The 19,541-nt window shown below is 35.7% G+C and overlaps 1 protein-coding gene across 9 annotated transcripts in view; it reads right to left on the reverse strand.

The window, feature by feature from the left end:
* ARAP2 (ArfGAP with RhoGAP domain, ankyrin repeat and PH domain 2) overlaps positions 1-19,541 on the reverse strand; it is a 219,135-nt gene that overhangs the window by 96,996 nt on the left and 102,598 nt on the right. For all 9 annotated transcript variants that reach the window (XM_055111263.2, XM_034958425.3, XM_003832149.5 and 6 more), the window contains 3 exons: positions 15,201-15,379; positions 4,309-4,424; positions 2,285-2,484 (listed from right to left, as the gene is read on the reverse strand). In XM_055111263.2, the coding sequence (XP_054967238.2) occupies positions 2,285-2,484; positions 4,309-4,424; positions 15,201-15,379 (495 nt within the window). The remainder of the gene's footprint in view (positions 1-2,284; positions 2,485-4,308; positions 4,425-15,200; positions 15,380-19,541) is intronic.

Here is a 19,541-nt window from a genome sequence, read left to right on the forward strand (position 1 = left end):
ATTCAAAGCACAAAGCCCTAAATTCCCCTGGAAGAAATCTGCATAGGTTTGCATTTATAATGACTACCTACAGGCAATACAGTACCCAGCAGGTAAAAACTTAAAAGCCTGTAGGAAGAGATGAAAGGGACTGCTGCAGTAACCTAGGCATGACAGATTCTGAGTTGAGGCAGCAGGAAAACAAAATGGAGCAGACAGATTGAGAGAGATTGATAAGATAAAATGAATGAGACTTGGTGGGTTTGAAGGAAAGAGGAAGAGTCAACAAGGTGTCTCAGATTTTAGGCTTTGAGTGTGCAGCGTAGACAGTATTGCTTTTGACCAAGATTGAGAATATATGAAAATGTGCAGTTTTATGAAATGGGCTGAGGGGAACAACGATGGCTCCATTTTTGACATGTTACATTTGAGGTGTATTTGGCAAATCTAAGTAGAGATTCTACTAGGCATATAATCATAAGAGTTTGGTGTCCAACAGCATGAGAATCATTTGCTTAAAAATGAGTGTGGAATTAAAGTGATAAATAATATCACTCAGGAGCAACACAGTAAAAGAGAAGTGAGAATGTAACCCAAGGGAACACATGTATTTCACAAGCATGGAAATACATGGAAAAAAAATACTGGAAAAAAAAAGACTGGTAATAAGAACACAAAGAGAGATTGGTATCTTGGAAGCTGAGAGAGGATGGATGTCATAGAGAGACATGTTGTCGAGACACTCAAATAAAGAGACAATAATAAAGATAGTAAGTGACCACACCGAAACTGAGAGGTAAAATACGTTGGTAAATGTGGTGAAAAGATTTTTACCACAGTTGAGAGAAAAGGTAGCTCATCAGCAGTTAAAAGGTAGCAGATTACAGAATGCTGAAGAAAACTTAGGAAGTTAAAGGAATGAAAAAAAACCTATGCACACTACAACTTTTCATAATATCTTGTCTATGAAAGAAAAAGGGGACAGAGAATGACACATAGAAGGAAATGGATAACTTTTAGAAATCCTGATGGTGGTAATGAGACAAACTTGTGCAAGTTTATACAATGAAACAAAAGAAACCATGGCTAAATACTTACATAAGAGAGTGAATAAATGATGAACATGTATCCTAAGGAGGGAAGAAAGAAAGGAAGCAAAGGTAGAAAAAAACAGCTGTGAACAGCACAAAGGCCGTCTCTTCCAATGAAACTGGAGAGAAGAAAAGGATGGGATAAAATTCAAAGTAGAAGGTGATTCACTGGCATTTTTTGTTGTGATTGATATTATTAATTAGCTGGTGAGGAAATCTATCTTAGTTTGATGAGAAATGCAGTTGAATAGTGCTTAGAAAAGCGTTCAGGATTTGAAGCAACTCCTGTGACTGCACTACTCACTGCGCTCTAGCTGAGGTAGGTACTCCTCTCCAGCATTCTCACTGAAGCCTGTATTCAACTCTAGTCCAACATTTGTCTCATTATCGTGGAGGAAATGTCATGTCTTATACATGTTTTTAATTCCCCACACCAGCACAGTGCCTAGTACTTGAGTTGAATTCTCTTTCTCTCTCTGTCTCTCTCATCTGTGTTTGTGTGTGTATGTGTGCGTGTACATACAGTGGGGGAGAAGGTGGTGGGACACAGGCAGTCCAGGAGAACTGAAGTTTAGACTGTGGTTAACTTTCTTCAAAACTTCCATGATCACACACCTAAGCTGGGGTCCACTTCCTTCCACTCACTTGGGCAACTGTCTGAGCTCTCAAATACACTAAGATGTCAGGTTGTCCAGTGTGAGGTCACAAGAAGAAAACCAGTCATAGTACCGGTTTATATTCATAAACATCAATAGTCTTGTGAAATGCTTCTTTATAAAAATTCTTATTTTAAGAGGTACCAGATCTGGCATATGAAGTTTAGTGTCCAAAACAACACTGAGGTGAAAAATATGTCTTACCAAAAATGACTGGGGAAAGGTGGACAATCTTCAAGTTAAAGATGCAAGCTTCTTCAGGATCCATACTAAAACATACTCACCTAAAATCTAGAATTTTCAACACTGTCTTTTTAAAATCTATACATGGACCAGTAGGCACAAAATATGATTGCATGCTTAAAAATCCATTTTTATATCTAAGTCATACATAAGAGAAGTTTAGACTCATATTTCTGAATTTGATTTAAATGTAATAAGCTTTCTCTGGTTTTACTTCTCATAACCATTAGCTAGGATATATAACATACAACAATGAAGAGCATTCAATGCCAATCTGCCACAAAGCAGTGATGCGCATAACTTGTCACTAATTACCTGCACACTTCTTACAGATGACAACACAGAGATTGATGGATGCCCAGTCAGGATCTGGGGCTTTACAATCTGCACAGCTCCTGTTGGATTCATTGAACCAAATCTTCTCAGCTACTTCATAATCAGAGAGAGTTTCTGCTATTGATTGCTGCACAGCTTCAATCCAGTCTTGTTTCTCTTTTTCAGTCTCGGCTGTAAAGCTGAAACAATTAACGTTTCTGTGTTATCGATCTCCCTTGTAAAGGCCAATTAAGCAGTATGTTCAGTTTGCATATTCATTTCACTCACAAATTAAACAACAGCTGAAAAATATGGCTGCTAGGCAGTTCTGGGTTGTCTTTTCTGTTAAAAATCATTTAACTTCATCGTGTTTTTTTCCTTTTAATTTTCCACACTGTTTATGTCTTTGTTTATACATCTTGAACCAAAATTAACATACACATTTTCTAAACAAAACATAAAATTTGCCTTGTTAGGTCACAAGCCTAAACAAGAGGCTATGTTTCCTAAGCAATGGTTATGTAATCATCAATAAGAGGTTTTTGGCAGAGTTTCAGGGCTACTGGAATATTTTGCCAAGCAAGTATGCCATGATAGTCTGAAACTATGTTATCAAAAACACCCACCAGAATTGTGACTTTTTTTTCAGATTTAAGAATAGATTCTTTTTTTTTTTTTTAATTAGAAGAATGCCCAGATGGTTCTAAGGAACTGGGAAATCAAAAAAGTTTTAAGTGGTTACTATTCTAACAGTTTTCTAACACATTTTTAGCCACGTTCTGATTTATTCTGAATCTTAATGTTTACTGGGAACTCGAGTGAATGAATAAAAACATTAAACAGCAGTTCATTCCTTCAAGAAATATTTACTGAGCCCCTGCAATGTGCAAAGGAATGTGCTACAGTGCTACATACTTGGTCAATGACCCACAAAACTAATTCATATTAAAATTTTCTGTTGTAAAGAGGAAAATGCTTTGAAATATAATGAAAATCACAGCTAACATATTCTAAATAATCCTTAAAAATAAATGGCCTACATGAATTATACTTTTTGAAGCTCTTTAGGATTCCATCACTCTCAGTGGTTTCTGGTTCTACTAGAAATTTGTCACAGCCAATATATTAATACCTATATTTTTAGTTTTGGCTAGAATCTGCAAATGTAAAAATAAAGCTTGTTAATTTTATGCAATCATTTCTTACTCAAAATTTGAGGCAATGGATATATTTTGACATGCAAAATGAGTAACTACAATTGACAGTATATTTGAAATTCCTAATTGTTAGTCCTTTAAAGGCCTAGAACAATTGCCTCTGACTTGCCCACAACCACGTGATGTTGATTATTTATAACAAACGAATTCATAGAGTTGAACTCAAAAGATGTTGACTTATGCCTATTCTGTATACTAAAACTATAGAGTCATTTTAGTTTGTTAAACCATATTAATACTTTAAATTATCTGTTTCATTGTCATAATGATGCAATTAGTAGAATACCATAATATGAGATATATAAAAAAATGCTAAAGTATTTGGATCAATAGGTGCTATGAGATTCATTAAATTTGGTATCATTTTAAGCCCTGGAGGAAATCATATGGAACAAATGTAATTAGGAATTGATTTTAAATGAGGGATTGTATTTGATCAGGCTAAAAGAAGATAAATAGCAATACAACTTAAAGACAATGTAATATGTTTTTATTTTATTCCTTCTAAATGAGAAGGAATTTATCACATATTTTCAAAAAAATAACATACACCATGCCTAGTAAGAAAAATAAGTATTAAGAAATTACTCAAATTTCATGAAATACATATTTTTGCATGTTTTGTGATTATTGAGGTCACTTTTACAAGGTGTTTTTATATAGTGGCTAACAAATTAGACAATATGGAAAAGTAGGAAGATAATTTTAAATGGCCTACAAGAGAAAAATCACCACGAACAACATAAAGGTGGATCACCCAAGCTTTCCTATAGTAGTACGAACACAAAATGTTTAAAAATAGCTTACCTGAAACTCCTGTAGGGAGTGATTATTTCAAAAGATTGTTTCACAGTTCGGTCCACTTGCTTTACATTTGCTACATTCATAGGAATTATGGTAATACCAAGTCCACTCTTAAAATCCTAGTTTGGAGAAAAACATAAAAAACTATAAAGAACAAAAAAAAGATTCTGAAAGTATAATTACATTTTCTAAATTCCAATAAATTCTACCAAATTTTACAACAAAATCAGTCTCACTTTAGGTAGCCACTCTCAATACATAATAGCACTGGGCCAACTTAAGCTTGACAGTTGGACTACTGATAGCGTATGGGTTTCTTCCATGTGAAAGAAACATTGACTAGGCCACTGACACTGAACTAGACATGCTTTGCTTTTGAAAGTAGGCACAATATTCACCCTTATCCATTAATTAAAGGAAGCTAAATATTAACTACCTCTTATTGTATGTCAAGCAGTTTCCTAGGTGGAAATGATACTAGGAAGTTAGCATCATTACTAGTTATGTAAAAAGATGGGAAAACTGAGGCACAAAGGAAGAAGGTTACATGGAAAGTTCAGTATGTGGTAGAAAAAAGATCTGGAGCCCAATCTGATTGCTCTTTCCTTGTTTTACTATCTTAGATTACCTCTGCTGTTTACCATTATTTTTCTCCTCATTTACTCTCCAACAAAAGCATTACTTGTCTTAGGAGGTATAAATTTTACCTCATTTCCAATATTTTATTGCTTTAATCTCCCTTCAATCAGATTCCTAAAAGCTCCTCTAATGCTACTTTGGTATAAAAACTGCCATTTGTTCAAAATCTATAGTTACTATGTTCAGCTTATCTCATGAAAATTCAAAATTGTTCAAAAGGCTACAACAGACTCTGCATTCTAAAAGCATTAAAGTTTGCAATACATCATCTACCCACATGGATTTCAGAATGTGACTTATCAATTAAATAATCTCCACACTTTACAAAACAATATGTACATCAAAAAATGACCTATTTGAATAAATTCAGACTAAATGTGCTCTGAATTCCTAAATTATGACTAAAGAAAAGTAGCAATATTAAAGGCAAAATACAAAAAAAAAAATACTGGCCCATTTTCAGTAAGGACACTTGTTAGAGACTGTGAAAGAAGCCATTCATCTGCCTCTTCTCTTTGTCTCTCCTGCTATATACGCCAAAAGTAAAAGAAGTATATTCTCCTCTCCCCTACACTTAGAAGTGGCCATGTGTTGTAGTTTCCTTCAATCAAATTTAAACAACTCCTGATAGGATGGAGGAGGAGGGACCGAAAAGCCTTAGAAGAAGAAAGCCTTTCAGCCCTTACTTTTCCATCTTCTGGGGAAGTAACTGCTAGAAGCACAGAGTCATTTTAGAACTTCACAATCCTAGAAAAGGGAAGATTGAGGACAAATTCTTAGGCTCTAAGGATGCGAAAGTGAGGACAAAAATAGGGAGAATTCTGTTCTCTGGCAGTACCAACTCTTAACCGCCTACACCACCGGATTTGTTAAAACAAATCTCCATCTAGTTAAGCTCTTCTTCAGGTTTTTGTCATTTAGTACTAATGTGTTCCTGGCTTATAAAGTAAGTGGAAAAAAATAATTCTATAACAGATGCCCCCCAACTTGTAACAGTATCCAGAGTTTCCAGACGCAAATTGTGGGAAAGCCTCTTACATTTTTAATATATAAAGTTTTTAGTTAGAATAAGGAAATGACTCATTTAGAAAACAAATCATCAACTGAATTTTTTTTTCTGATGAAAGAACTAATGGTTCACTGTACTAGGAGAAACTAGCCAGAAACTGACAATCAGTGATATAAAAGAAAAGATGCAGAGAAATGCTGAGTGCTGTAAAATAATTAGAATGGGAGTGCCATACTTCCACTATGTATAGTAAGCCCACTTAATGAAAAATGGCACTTAACATGATCTCTACGGAAGGAAGAAAATCAAGCTTTTTCAATCTGCCGCATTTTAATAAGTTTCAGCCTATTGGCACAGGGTTATACTTGATTATTAATTTTTTTAAATTCCCCAATTATCCACAGCTATACTCCTGCTGGATCACATACCCGTTGGATAAACTTCCAATGCATGTGATTGGGAACTCAATCTCTCTTTCACAAGTGAGGAAATTAAGTAAGGTAGGAGTAGCAAGATAAGATATTTTTAAAACAGCTTTTTGATGGCTCACATTGATACAGGAATAAACTTTAGAATAAATAAATAAACTCTAGAATAAATACGTGGACTGCATGTCCTTCAAACAATTCTCCATAATGAGGTATTTGACAAAAGCTGTGTATCAGATCACTCCAGGTTATATTCTCTGACGGGGGCCTGGCCTGTAAGTCCTGTATGTTACTAAGGGCACACATAATACTCTGACCATCATACTAGCAGATGGTAAGAATGACAACCTTTTATGGAAACTGATGAGCCTCATCAAGGCTCCTGCATGAATAGATGGCTGCTCATCTTCACAGCAAGTCATAAAATGTCCACATGTAAAGCTGTAATTTCTGTTAAAATAAGGGAGTGCTAGCTGGTTAACACCTCAAATTTCCCCCAAACAAGGCAAAGATGACTTTTTTTTTTTTTTTTGAGACAGTCTTGCTCTGTCACCCAGGCTAGAGTGCAATGGCATGATCTCGGCTCACTGCAACCTCGGCCCCCCAGGTTCAAGAGATTCCCCTGCCTCAGCCTCCTGAGTAGCTGGGACTACAAGTGTGCACCACCAGGCCCAGCTAACTTTTTTTGTATTTTAGTAGAGACGGGGTTTCACCATGTTGGCCAAGATGGTCTCCATTTCCTGACCTCGTGATCTGCCTGCCTTGGCCTCCCAAAGTGCTGGGATTGCAGGCGTGAGCCACAGCACCAACCACTTATCAGCTGCTTGCCATGGCCATATGGTTTTGAGTAATTAGAGTATCTACAGAACTGACCAGCATAAATTGACTGGAAAATATATATAAGAGTAACACAATAAATGTCAGTGCTCTTGAGAGCTATCATATATGAAACAACTGCATTTTCTATTAAAAAATTGTGGACATTAAGCCATTATTTTCACAGTATTTAAACAGTATTTAGAACATGTTTAGAATACTTCTCATCCCTAGATACTCATAAAAATTACCTGTGGTGATCTCTCCCTCCCACCCAGAGACTCTGATTCCATGAATCTGGGGGCAGAACCTAAGAATTTTTAATTTCCAAAAACAAAAGTACAACCTCATGGCTTTTATATGTGGCCAATGCCAAGAAACACTGATTTAGATAGCAGAACCATTATGCAACTAATTTAGACAGTATAAGTATGCAATATGTAGCTATCAAGACATAAATACTTCTCTCTTGACCAGGCAATGTGGCTCACACCTTAATCCCAACACTTTGGGAGGCCAAGGTGAGAGGATTGCTTGAGGCCAGGAGTTCAAGACCAGCCTGAGCAACATAGTGAGACCCTCTACAAACGAAAACCAAAAAGACTTCATTTTATCTGCTTCTGTAGAATGCATGCAATCAGAACATACAAAAACCAAAAACCATTTGAAATAATTAAGACTATCAATTTCAAATAAGCAGGCCAGAACAGGATGACACATTGGATTGGTGAGATCCTATTTGTCCTGGGTGCCAACTCCTGCGTTAACGTCCAGAGGTGTTAAAAGCATCTGTCTTCATTAAGCATATAGAGTGGACTCTATAATTGGTTTAATATCTATCTGTGCATGCTATGAAGTTTACAAACAGCTATGAACTCTCGTTTGATTTCCTAAATAGTTCTGTGAAGTAAGCAGAGCAGCTACAGTCATTTTTTAATGGGAAAACAGTCCTGGCAAAGCAAAGCAGTGCTTAGTAAGTACCTAGTTGTGCCAGAAACTGTGCTTAGTCCTTGGGCTGCAAAAAAGCATAAGACTGGGTATCTGCCCTGGGGAAGCTTTTGGTCTAAAAATGAGATAACAGAAAAATGCAGTAGGTGGAAAAAAAAAATGCCTGGTGGCCTGGTGGTAGGGGTACTGAATCCAACCCACAAAAGAGAGTTGTGTTCCTAACAGGCCTTCCAAAGACTGTGACATTTGACTGGCCAAAGGACAAAACCCAGACCAGGTTTATTATTCAGGTATTCCTCTCTCGCTTGTTCACTTATTTGCAAAATAGGGATAACAGTAGCACCTACAGCATCAGTTTCGTGAGGGTTAAATTAATGGAATAAAAATGTTTAAAAGATTATAAATCATGCTGCTATAAAGACACATGCACACGCATGTTTATTGCAGCACTATTCACAATAGCAAAGACTTGGAACCAACCCAAATGTCCAACAACGATAGACTGGATTAAGAAAATGTGGCACATATACACCATGGAATACTATGCAGCCATAAAAAATGAAGAGTTCATGTCCTTTGTATGGACATGGATAAAACTGGAAACCATCATTCTCAGCAAACTATCGCAAGGACAAAAAACCAAACACCGCGTGTTCTCACTCATAGATGGGAACTGAACAATGAGAACACATGGACACAGGAAGGGGAACATCACACTCTGGGGACTGTTGTGGGGTGGGGGGAGTGGGGAGGGATAGCATTAGGAGATATACCTGATGCTAAATGACGAGTTAATGGGTGCAGCACACCAGCATGGCACATGTATACATATGTAACTAACCTGCACATTGTGCACATGTACCCTAAAACTTAAAGTATAATAATTAAAAAAAAATGTTTAAAAGAATGCCTGGCATGCAGTAAGTACTACACAGGACTAGCTAGCTCTTGTTATTATTATTTTTATTTTATACCTTTTGAATTTGAAACCAACTGAACATAGTATCTATTTAAAACTTAATTACAAAAAAAAAGTCCTGTCCAAAAATAACTAGCAGGCATAATTTTAAAAAAATAGAATGCAATGTTAATGGTAAATGTTCAACTAAATTAAAAATAAATTGCCCATTAACTACAATCTGATTGCAAGCTTTATTCTTATTATGAAAAATAGGCATGAGCCAGGGATAAGCCAAACTATCAACCTTTAAAATGCTATAAACTGGATTGAAAAAAACAGTAGCACAAAAATTCAGTGGGTAGAGTTATAGTATTATAGAAAGCAGAAGGCTGAAAGTAGATTCTGAAGTAAGCAATATTTTAATTTGCTGTGATAGAACGTAGGATGTCAAGAATCATGAATCCCACTAAAATAACAATGGCTATGCTTGGCTTAGCAGATCTGGCCACTGCAAGGGTGGTACAATGACCATGTGGGCACTGCAGGTCAGGCCTAGGGAGAATCGAAGCTGACCCATTTACTGGCTGTTTGATCACTGGCAAGTTATTTAGTTTATGTAGACCTCAGTTTCCTTATTTATGAAAATAGTCAGGTCTACCTTACGTGGTATTATTATAAAGAGTAAATAAAGCAACATAAATTAAGGGTCTGATACATCCACTTAATTCTTTCATTTGAGGGTTCTAAAAGCAGAATTTATCTTCAATATAAATATTTCCATTTTTTAATAATTACAGAAAGTATTCATACCATTGATTCCATATTAAACATTCGGATAAAATTAATGGTAAATATTTACCAAGATACTGAAATGGGTTATTCTTATGAATTTGCAGCAACAGAACCTGGCGAAAACTACATTTTAAAACTACACAGTGAAAGAGGAAAATACAAAACTGACTCCTAAAAAGAAAAATAGGGAAGGGTTTGTTAACCCCAAATCTGCTGAAATCTCAAACCTATTTTTGGAATTACTGGATGCCAGGTTTCCATGCCAGGAATTTAAGAACTCGGTGCTTAAACATTTGTTGAAAACAGATGTGGCATTGTATGACATTGGCACCAGCTTTCCTGGGAAACACCAGATGCAGAGTTTGGCCAGATACGAAACCCAGAGAATTTGAGGTCACCACCTCCATCCTGCTGCTCCTTTCTGTGCCACACAACCCATCGCCCTATGAGATCTATTTAAATTCTATTAGAGTTTCACTCCCATGCCAGAACACCAGGGAACATTATGTTGGGGGGGAATGAGGGAGGATGAGTCTCTTGTTATACCCTGATTTGAGAATGTTTAATCAAGTGAGTTTATGTAGTTAAAACCTCAATGCCACAATTATCATCAAATGGATACCCAAACCCACCAAGCAAGACATCTGGTTGTAATGAATTCATTAATATTAACATGATATTAAAAAAAAGTATCAAGAGAAGAAGGGAGACGGGCTGTCAGGACAACAGAACAAATGGAAACCAACGCCAATTGTCTTAACTCTTCCTCATATACGCTTGCAGAAATTCCTTTCAACTAGCAATACCACTTATTTAAGAATTCATATATTTAAATATATGTCCATATTTGACTACCTTATCTAAACTTTTAAAAAATTCTGACTTACACACTATACCCCTATCATTTAAAGATAAATAATTTACAAAATAATTTTTGTTCCAGAATACGGAAGCTCTATCAGCTTTGAACAGATTAAAAAACAGTTTAGTACATAAACAAAATTTCTGCAAAACAAAAAGGAACTGACAAATGAAAAGCAAACAAAATAGTTCAGAAAAAAATTGTAGAAAATATGAAGATTCATGTCTTTCTTATGTAAAGAACATAAAGTAATTAGCAAGAAAGACATAAGATCCCAATAAATAAATGGACAAGGAAGATGAAGAGACAATTTGAGAAAAAAAAATTTTAAAGAGAATTGGAGGAAAAAAACCTCTTCTGTCAAAATAAAAACAGCTATAAATGATCATTAATTCAACAAGTTCACCCTACCTGTGTTTACTGAGTGCTAGCTTATTGCCTGAGGATACAGCAGTGAATAAAGTAAATATTCACACTGTCAATTTGGGAATATAAAAATGATAAATCTAACACTTTTAAGGTTATAATGTAACTGGATTCCTATCACATAGCTGTAACATTTTAAATGTAAACTACTCTTGAGGAACAGGTCATAGGAATTCTTGCCAATAATAATAATCATCATCATCAGAAAGGAAGACAAGGCCACATATAGAAGGTTACCAGAAACCTAATCTATTTATTTGACATTATGTGTTACCCCTTCAGGAAGGCCCCAGAAAGCAAAGATCTTGTGGGTTACCACTGTACCTCTAGTTTCTAGAGCAGTGCCCAGAAATGAGAAGATGCCCCCTACATGTGTCACGTGGATGAATGAATCCAGAAACATGGTCACTACAGTGTAACCTATACAAACCCAATTACACAGCTCATTTTAAACAATGCTGAAATAATATGGAAAAACTGTCATATTATAACACATTGCAGGCATCCAAAACATAAGCAGAGATAAGGAATGGGAGAAAATGTGCAAAAATTAAAGCAGAATGCAGTTGTGAAATGGTGCTAAATATTTAAGGGATGACATTTAATTTATGTGATATTAGCACCCCACTGTTTTGCAGCATGGTAATTAGGTAAAGAATCTGAGTGTCAGTTTTTACTATGCCATTTTCTACTCTAACAAATGTTTTTACAAATATTTTCATAGTTATTTTCCACTTCTTCTTAAAGCCTAAAGATAGGCTTTAAGAAGAAAACTGAGAGCAGTGTTTTACAATGTGTGTTTTTGGCTCATCCATCACAGAATCACCTGGGGTGCTTTTTTGTGAATTCAGATTCTACAACCCCTTTCCAGAAATTCTGAATTAACAAATCTGAAATGAGCTCAGAAATGTGGAATTTTAACATGCAACCTAAGTAATGGCCTTAGAGATAGTAATCCATCTCCCTTCTTCACATGATGCCATTTAAACCTAAAGAGACTAACTTAATTACCAGAGCCAATTAGTAGCAGAACAAGAATAAAAACCCACAACTGCAACCTCCCAGTCCAATCTTCTTTGCAATAAATGAGATTCCTCTTTAAAAAACTCTTCAACATTTGCTGTAATAGCTACGCTTCCACCTCTAGCCATTGTCTGTTTACTCTCTCTGGAGTAACTGCCAAAGTAAATTACTAAAACTATGTATAAATTAGAGGCAAGAAAAATAAAAATAGTTCCTATGTTAGGGTAGTGTAGGTCAATTTCATTATTTTTATTCTATTCATGCTATTAAGTTATGTGGGCAATAAATCCCATTTTAAAATAAAAGTAAGCCTTGTTGCATGTCACTAAATTAAATCCAACACAAATTAAGATACAGAGGTTCAAATCTAACATCACTTACATTTTTATGATGAATAGTTTTTTTCATCACCTTGAAAGGATACACAAGATTACTGTGTGTGTTTGTATAAAATTTTCGAAGTTGCATCAAATCATCTTACTATTGTTTAGTGCTTTTCCTAAAACACAGGTTGATGCCCACACTGGCAGAAAGCCCTCTGCACTGAGGAGGAAGACCCTTTACTCAGCATGTCACCATGTTTTTCACATGTGCTCTATCACGGGAGAAAACCAATGGGCAACGTTCCTCTGGGGAAAAAGACACATACCAGGATGCGAAAATACATGAAAACTGAATGGTATGCCAGGGCCTGAACGTGGACGGCCTTCCTTATCGGCTCATTCTTGAGCCAACTCATCCTTTAAGACTGACTAAAGACCAAGTCCCTTAAGACCTGAATCTATATGATATAATGCAATTTAAAAAACACACACACATATACACAAACAATAGTATACATTTTAAAGGTGTGTGTGTGTATATATATGTATATATTTATGTTAACGAATAGAAAAGAACTTGTATACAAGCATAAAAATGTTTACTTTTCAAAAAATGGAGAGGGGTTCAGCCTTAATGCTTTAATTTTTAAGGAGAATATACTCATTTCTCATGTACATGGAAATGCTTCTAATTCACTGACTTCATCAGATGCCCTTTTTTTGCACCTGTCTGTAACTCCTGTACAACCTATTATTGCACTGACCTCACCATCCATCATATATTCTGGTCTTGTTTGACTTTTCCTCTTGGAAGACAAGACTTGTGTCCTTCTCAGTAAACCCATCATTTTTAGTGTGCCTGACATGGTATACAATGTTTATTGAAAGCATACCCTGAAACTCCTGGGCAACTAAATTATTCAATGAAAGAATCCTTAGGCTATTTCTAAAAGCTCACAAGTCAGAAAATTTCTCTTCAACCTAGACTTTAAAAAGGCAGTTTGTAGAGTGGTTAAGAAGCTAGAATTAGAGTTACACTGTTCCGGTTTTAAACTCAACTCTGCATTATAAACTGTAATTCCTAGACCTATTACTTAATCCTCATTTTCCTCATCTACAAAACATAGACAAAAATGTCTTCCTCCTATATTTGTGGTGAAGATTAAAAGGAAATGTCTACAAATTAATTACCATTGTACCTGGTACTCAGCAAACAGTATTCATTATGCTTTTCACACTCAATTCCTAATACTAAGGCAATAATTTCATGTACATTTTCACTAATCAGAAAGTGTTAATAAAACTTTTTAAATATTTATCTTATTCCTAGAGAATAACAGAAACTCAGACAGTTTAATGTGAGCAATGAAACTAATCATTTGAACTCTATGCAAGTCTATCAAGTCTTGCTATCAGGTCTATGCAAGTATAAACTGAATACCTTAGTTAATTTGGCAGAGTAACTTCCATACAGATACATGCAAATTATGTATTTTTAACCTCCATTCCAATAAAAAAAATTGTAATCATCTTATTTTGTAGACTGAAATGTTCATATTCAATTTGTATACATTATTAAACTATGCTTGAGGAATATGCTAACTACCCACATTATTAATAAGCCAAGAGTGCTTGATGATGCCTTCAACTGTTCATTGGCTAAGACATCTTCTCCTCCAAAATATTTAATGTGTAAGTTCACACTAAAGTTCAGAGGATGCCTATAGTTAATTGTTCTGAAACTACTATTTGTTTTGATATTTCTATTTTTCTTATAAAAAATAGTCAGCATTTATATTCCACCTTACTATAACCCATAATGATGTATCATAAAATGAGTTCATCTTAGATCAGCTATCCAAAGTGCACAGTTCAATTCCATAATTATTAAGCATCTAATATATTCTAGGCTGAAGGATTTTAAAAGGAGTTCTTCCAAAAAAAAGGGGTAAAGAATTATATATTATACACATTAAAAACATATACATATTAAAAACAAGGAATGTTAGAAAAAAGAAAGTCTACAGAATCAAACAAAGGTAACAGGATTTGTTAAAATTTTAGTTTACCATCAGACTCATCAAAACATTTAAATACTCTATTGAGTCCTTTGACATTAATCAAATTTAGTAAACCAATAATTTTAATCGATTTTATTTATGTAGATGTGTGTGTATAGCTAGATGGATGTATGTATGTGCACTTGAATTTGTACTTATATAGACGTGTGTGTGTGTGTATACATATATACCTTACATAGATCTGTTCAAAATAAAACAGACCAATAATATTCTGTAAACTGAAGCAAATATGTTACCTGTGCTTACCCTATAATTTTCTATCACAAAAAATAAAAGCAGCACAGGGTGCAGAACTGGTCCTATTTCATCAACAGCTGTAAGGGTTCATTGGTCCTTAATTGTTCTCTCATGTAGTCGTACAATGTCATTTCAACTAAATAAGACTTTTCAAAAATTATTTTCAATAATTTTACTTCCTCAATACCACAAAAGGTGATGTCCAGTTTCAAGTTTGATGGAGGTACTTTCTTGCTGGTGGAGACACCAAGAAAATTCAACAAAATCACTATTTCTTTGGTATATTTAGTGGAGTACACAATGCCAAAACAAGACTCTATAAGTAAAATCACTAATAATCCTTCCAAACAAAACATAGTTGTTACTATAATAAAATAGCAGCAATTTGCAATGACTATAACAGAGCTCACCTGTTCGTTTTTGCAAAGCCACACACTGTTTCCACTTAACACAGTAAAAATTTTTGCCTTATAGCCTCTCAATTCAAGATATCCACATTTCTCAGGTGTAACAACAGCTTGAGACTGCGAGGTAAGGGATTGTGATTTCAGTGCATTTAATAGTATGCTGATCCAGTCATTTCTCTCCTCTGAAAATGAAGACAGGAGAAAATACATAAATCCACATATAAGTTACATAGACACAGAAACGTCAAGAAGAAATCCATGCTCTTTGCAACACATAAGTGACAGATTCTTTCCCACAACCACAATCTAAATGCTACTGTAAACAGGGCCAATGACTCAATTCTTTGAGGGAAAAGGAGTAACAATATCCAGTTGTCCTGAAATCAGTTCCATTGGCTTTACCTGAGAGTTTATTAGAAATGCAAAATCTCAGGCCCTACTCCAGATCTGATGAATCACAGGCTGTATTTTAAAAAGAACTACAGATGCTCTGTATCCCTGTTAATATCTGAGAAGCCCTCTTTTAGATCACTCATGAGATTAGATTTTCTTTTAATAGAAGAATGTGATATTGCTACCCAACAATTAACAGATTGTATGTGGCAAGTCAGTTACTCAAAGACCCCGAAAATCCTACTTCCAATCACTTGGAACCTGCTCTAGAGTATGCCTGCTTCAGTGTCACTTACCCATTCCACTCTCACCACAGTAAATAACAATAGCATTTCACCTGGCAAATTAAAATTTGGTTCTCCTACTACTTCCACAAAAGCTAAGTGACCTTCAATTATGAACAATGCACTGTGTTACAGGCATAGGAATTCGATCTAGTCCCCAAGGAGCAATTAAAGCTATAAGTCAAGCAAGATTTGAACACATAATGGAACACAGTAGTATAAACGTCATATAAATGGTATCAAATAATATATGAGTCAATTGAGATAAGTGATTTGCTGAAGGTCATATAGCAAGTTAGTATTAAAGTGAGGAGAATCAAATGTTTAACTCTCGAACAACTTTTCTTGAAACTATGGGGGTAAAAAAGAGGTATATGTGGTAGATCTTGAGGATGAAGAGCAATTCAAAAGACTAAACTGGAATTTGGAAGAGGGAAGAGAATAGGATTTTGAGCAGAGGTTACCAGAAGAACAAAGGCAGAAAAACCAACATCCATTCAGGGATTAATTTATCAATGAATACATTTATAACTCTGAACTCACACGGAAAAAATGGGAAATATGACCAGGGAATTCATACTGCCTGTTTAGGAATGTTGTCTTTATTACAGAGGCAAAAGAAAACCATTTCACCATTTTTAGCAATAAAAAGACATTATGATAATACAGACAATGACAGGTAGACCATACTGGAAGCCTGAAGGTCAGGGACCAGGCAACAAAGGCTTAAAATACTGTGAAAATTGAAATAAAATGACTAATGAGGAATTAAGGCATTTAGGAGAGTGAAAAAAATTAGTTGTATACATATGATGGGTGTTGATAAGAAAAACAAATTACTCAGAATAAAAGGTAACATGGCATCAGAAATTGGCCAGGCGAAGAAGGAGAATCCAATTAGTTAACAGAACAACCTCAGGTTTTCAGTGCCGTGGCATGAGCATCCACGCAGACTCATAGCACTATGTGAACAACAGTAACCTGTACATAAGAAGACCCATGGAAATGAATAAACATAGAGTGTAAAAGGAGAAGAAACTGGCAAACCTTGAGGTACAACTATATCTACAAGGCTGGAAATTGGGCTACCAGAACATATGGAGAAGTAATTATCAAAGCAAAAGGAAATAAAGCAAAACATACTGAATCACGAGTAGTAAAAGCTTTCACAGGATGAAGGAGGAAGAGAAAGCAGAGCCCAGTTTGGGAAATGGGACAGTTTCTCAGATCCTTCTCAGACAGGTCTGCCCAGTGACTTCATTGTGGATTGAAGTAAGTCTCCGTTATTACACTTACTCATATTCAAACATGAATCCAAAGTTATTTCATAATGAGTATTTTTCAATTATCATTGTTCTTGTTCACCTTCAAAACTAATAAAAACAGTTGATTGTGTCTTTAATGACCAAAGTCAAAATGTTTATTAAAAAACTCATTTGATAGTGCTTTATTGCAGGTGTTACATAATCTTCCAGGAATTTGTGCTTGATGGCTGGGTGTGGTGTCCCACACCCGTAATCCCAGCACTCTGGGAGGCCAAGAGGGGAGGAACATTTGAGGTCAGGAGCTCAAGACCAGCCTGGCCAACATGGTGAAACCCAGTCTATACTAAAAATACACACACAAAAATTAGCTGGGCATGGTGGCAGTAATCCAAGCAACTCAGGAGGCTGAGGCATGAGAATCGCTTGAACCTGGGAGACTGAGGTTGCAGTGAGCCCAGATCGTGCCACTGCACTCCAGCCTGGGCAACAAGAGCGAAACTTCGTCCCCCCACCCCCCTCCAAAAAAAAAAAAAAAAAAAAAAAGAATTGGTGCTTGTTGCAATATATCAGGATGAAATATTTATCAAATGTCCCTAGCATTGTTATACATCATAAACCAAAAGACATTAAAATATTCAAGTAGCTAAGTCAATGTCCATATGCAGCAGCTATTCTACATTTTTCCACCTACATAAACAGATCTGGATTGCACTACAAGAATTTATTACATTTTCAGTTACAGCAACAGAACTTCCACTTAACCTGGTTATTACTTGTGATCATTAGTTTCACATAAGATATTCCTGCCGAGTAAATGGTACATAATGGTTTTTATTTGTTTCTTTATTTGTGCTAACCCATATAAATCACTGTGTTTGAAGTGTAGGTCATAATTTAATGAGTTGGGTCTAAGTGTCTATGGCTTTTAGATTACTGCTAGCATATATTTCAGTTTCTCAGGAATTAATTTAAAACTGGCAATTGCATCTGTTGGAATTAAGCTTACTTTGGCTGCATCTCAACACATAGCCTAGAAGAATTATCTAGCTCCTGAGGGAATCAGTTACTAATAGAAAGTAAACAGTCATGAAGAAGAACAGGAATTAATAGTAGCATTCAGTTTATTCTGAATTAGCCATGTCAATGGAAAGGAACAACGGAACAGATAATCTAAACACAATAAAATAGATTACAAGTGTCATCTGTATTTGGCCGTGCAATGTGTGCATCCTGAGATATGGGGGAATATGCTTTGATAAGTCACAATATTCCAAACCAAATAATGATTTCCCATTGGACAAGAGTCTAGGGCAAAGTTAGATACTGCGCTAGCTTTTGCCTGTTCTTCAAACCAAGATACTTCTTATTCTTACCGATAACAAATATCTATTGAGTGTCTATCTTGATCTTAGCACTGTGCTAAGCACCATTCCTCCTGGAAACAAGCTCTGACCTACATATGGCTAGGCTCTAAGAATAGCATTCCAGGCTGGACAAAAAGAAAGGGAGTGGGGAAAGCAAAGAATAAGTGTTGAAATTGCCATTTTCTTGTGATTATGCTAGAATGTAAATAAAAAACAATAGTAAATTCCTAAAACCTCAAATTAGTTCTTGATGTTTTCAGGAATGCCAGCTTAGAGTATAAGAATAAAAAAAAAAGAGGTTTAAGAAAAATCGAGACAATATTCTCTGGACTACTGGGTTTAGCAGTAGGCATACTCCTTAATAACAAGGGATTGGTTATACTAGGGATTACTACATAAGGGCCATGCAAAACATCAACAACATTATCTAATAAAGTTTAGCTGGACCTTTACTTCTGATATGTTAATATGATCTGACTAAAGTTCCCTCAATGAAATTCCTGATCCATATCAGAGAAGGAAGTAGTGCACATAAGTGTTGTTCTTCAAATTGATAACCAATCACTCATACAAATATTTACTAAGCCTATTATGTTCCCAAACCTATTCTGAATACCAGGAATGGAGCAGTGAACAAGACTGACCATGACCTTATTCTCCTGGAGTTTACACTCTAGTGAAAGGAGGAAGGCCATAAAAACTTAAATATACATTACACAGTGGCAAGTGCAATTGGGTAACATAAACACAAGATGGGGGGCCCAGGGAGTATTATTTTGTACAGGATACATAAGAAGCCTCAGAAGAAGGGGATGGTTAGCCAAAAGCCTGATGGGAAAGGAAGTAAAGAAGCAGGTCCAGCTGAGGAGCAGGCTGGAAGAAGAGCATTCTAGGATAAGGTGAATGTGTAACAAGGCCCTGAGACAACAGCAGATTTGGTATATTCAAAGAACAAAAGGCCCTGGTAGGTGAACCAACCATAGTACAGGAGAAAGGGAACAGAAAAAGATAAGGACAGAAAGACCAAGGCCAGATCAT

The sequence above is a fragment of the Pan paniscus genome, chromosome 3 (assembly GCF_029289425.2).
Source record: "Pan paniscus chromosome 3, NHGRI_mPanPan1-v2.0_pri, whole genome shotgun sequence".
Taxonomy (NCBI): Eukaryota; Metazoa; Chordata; class Mammalia; order Primates; family Hominidae; genus Pan; species Pan paniscus.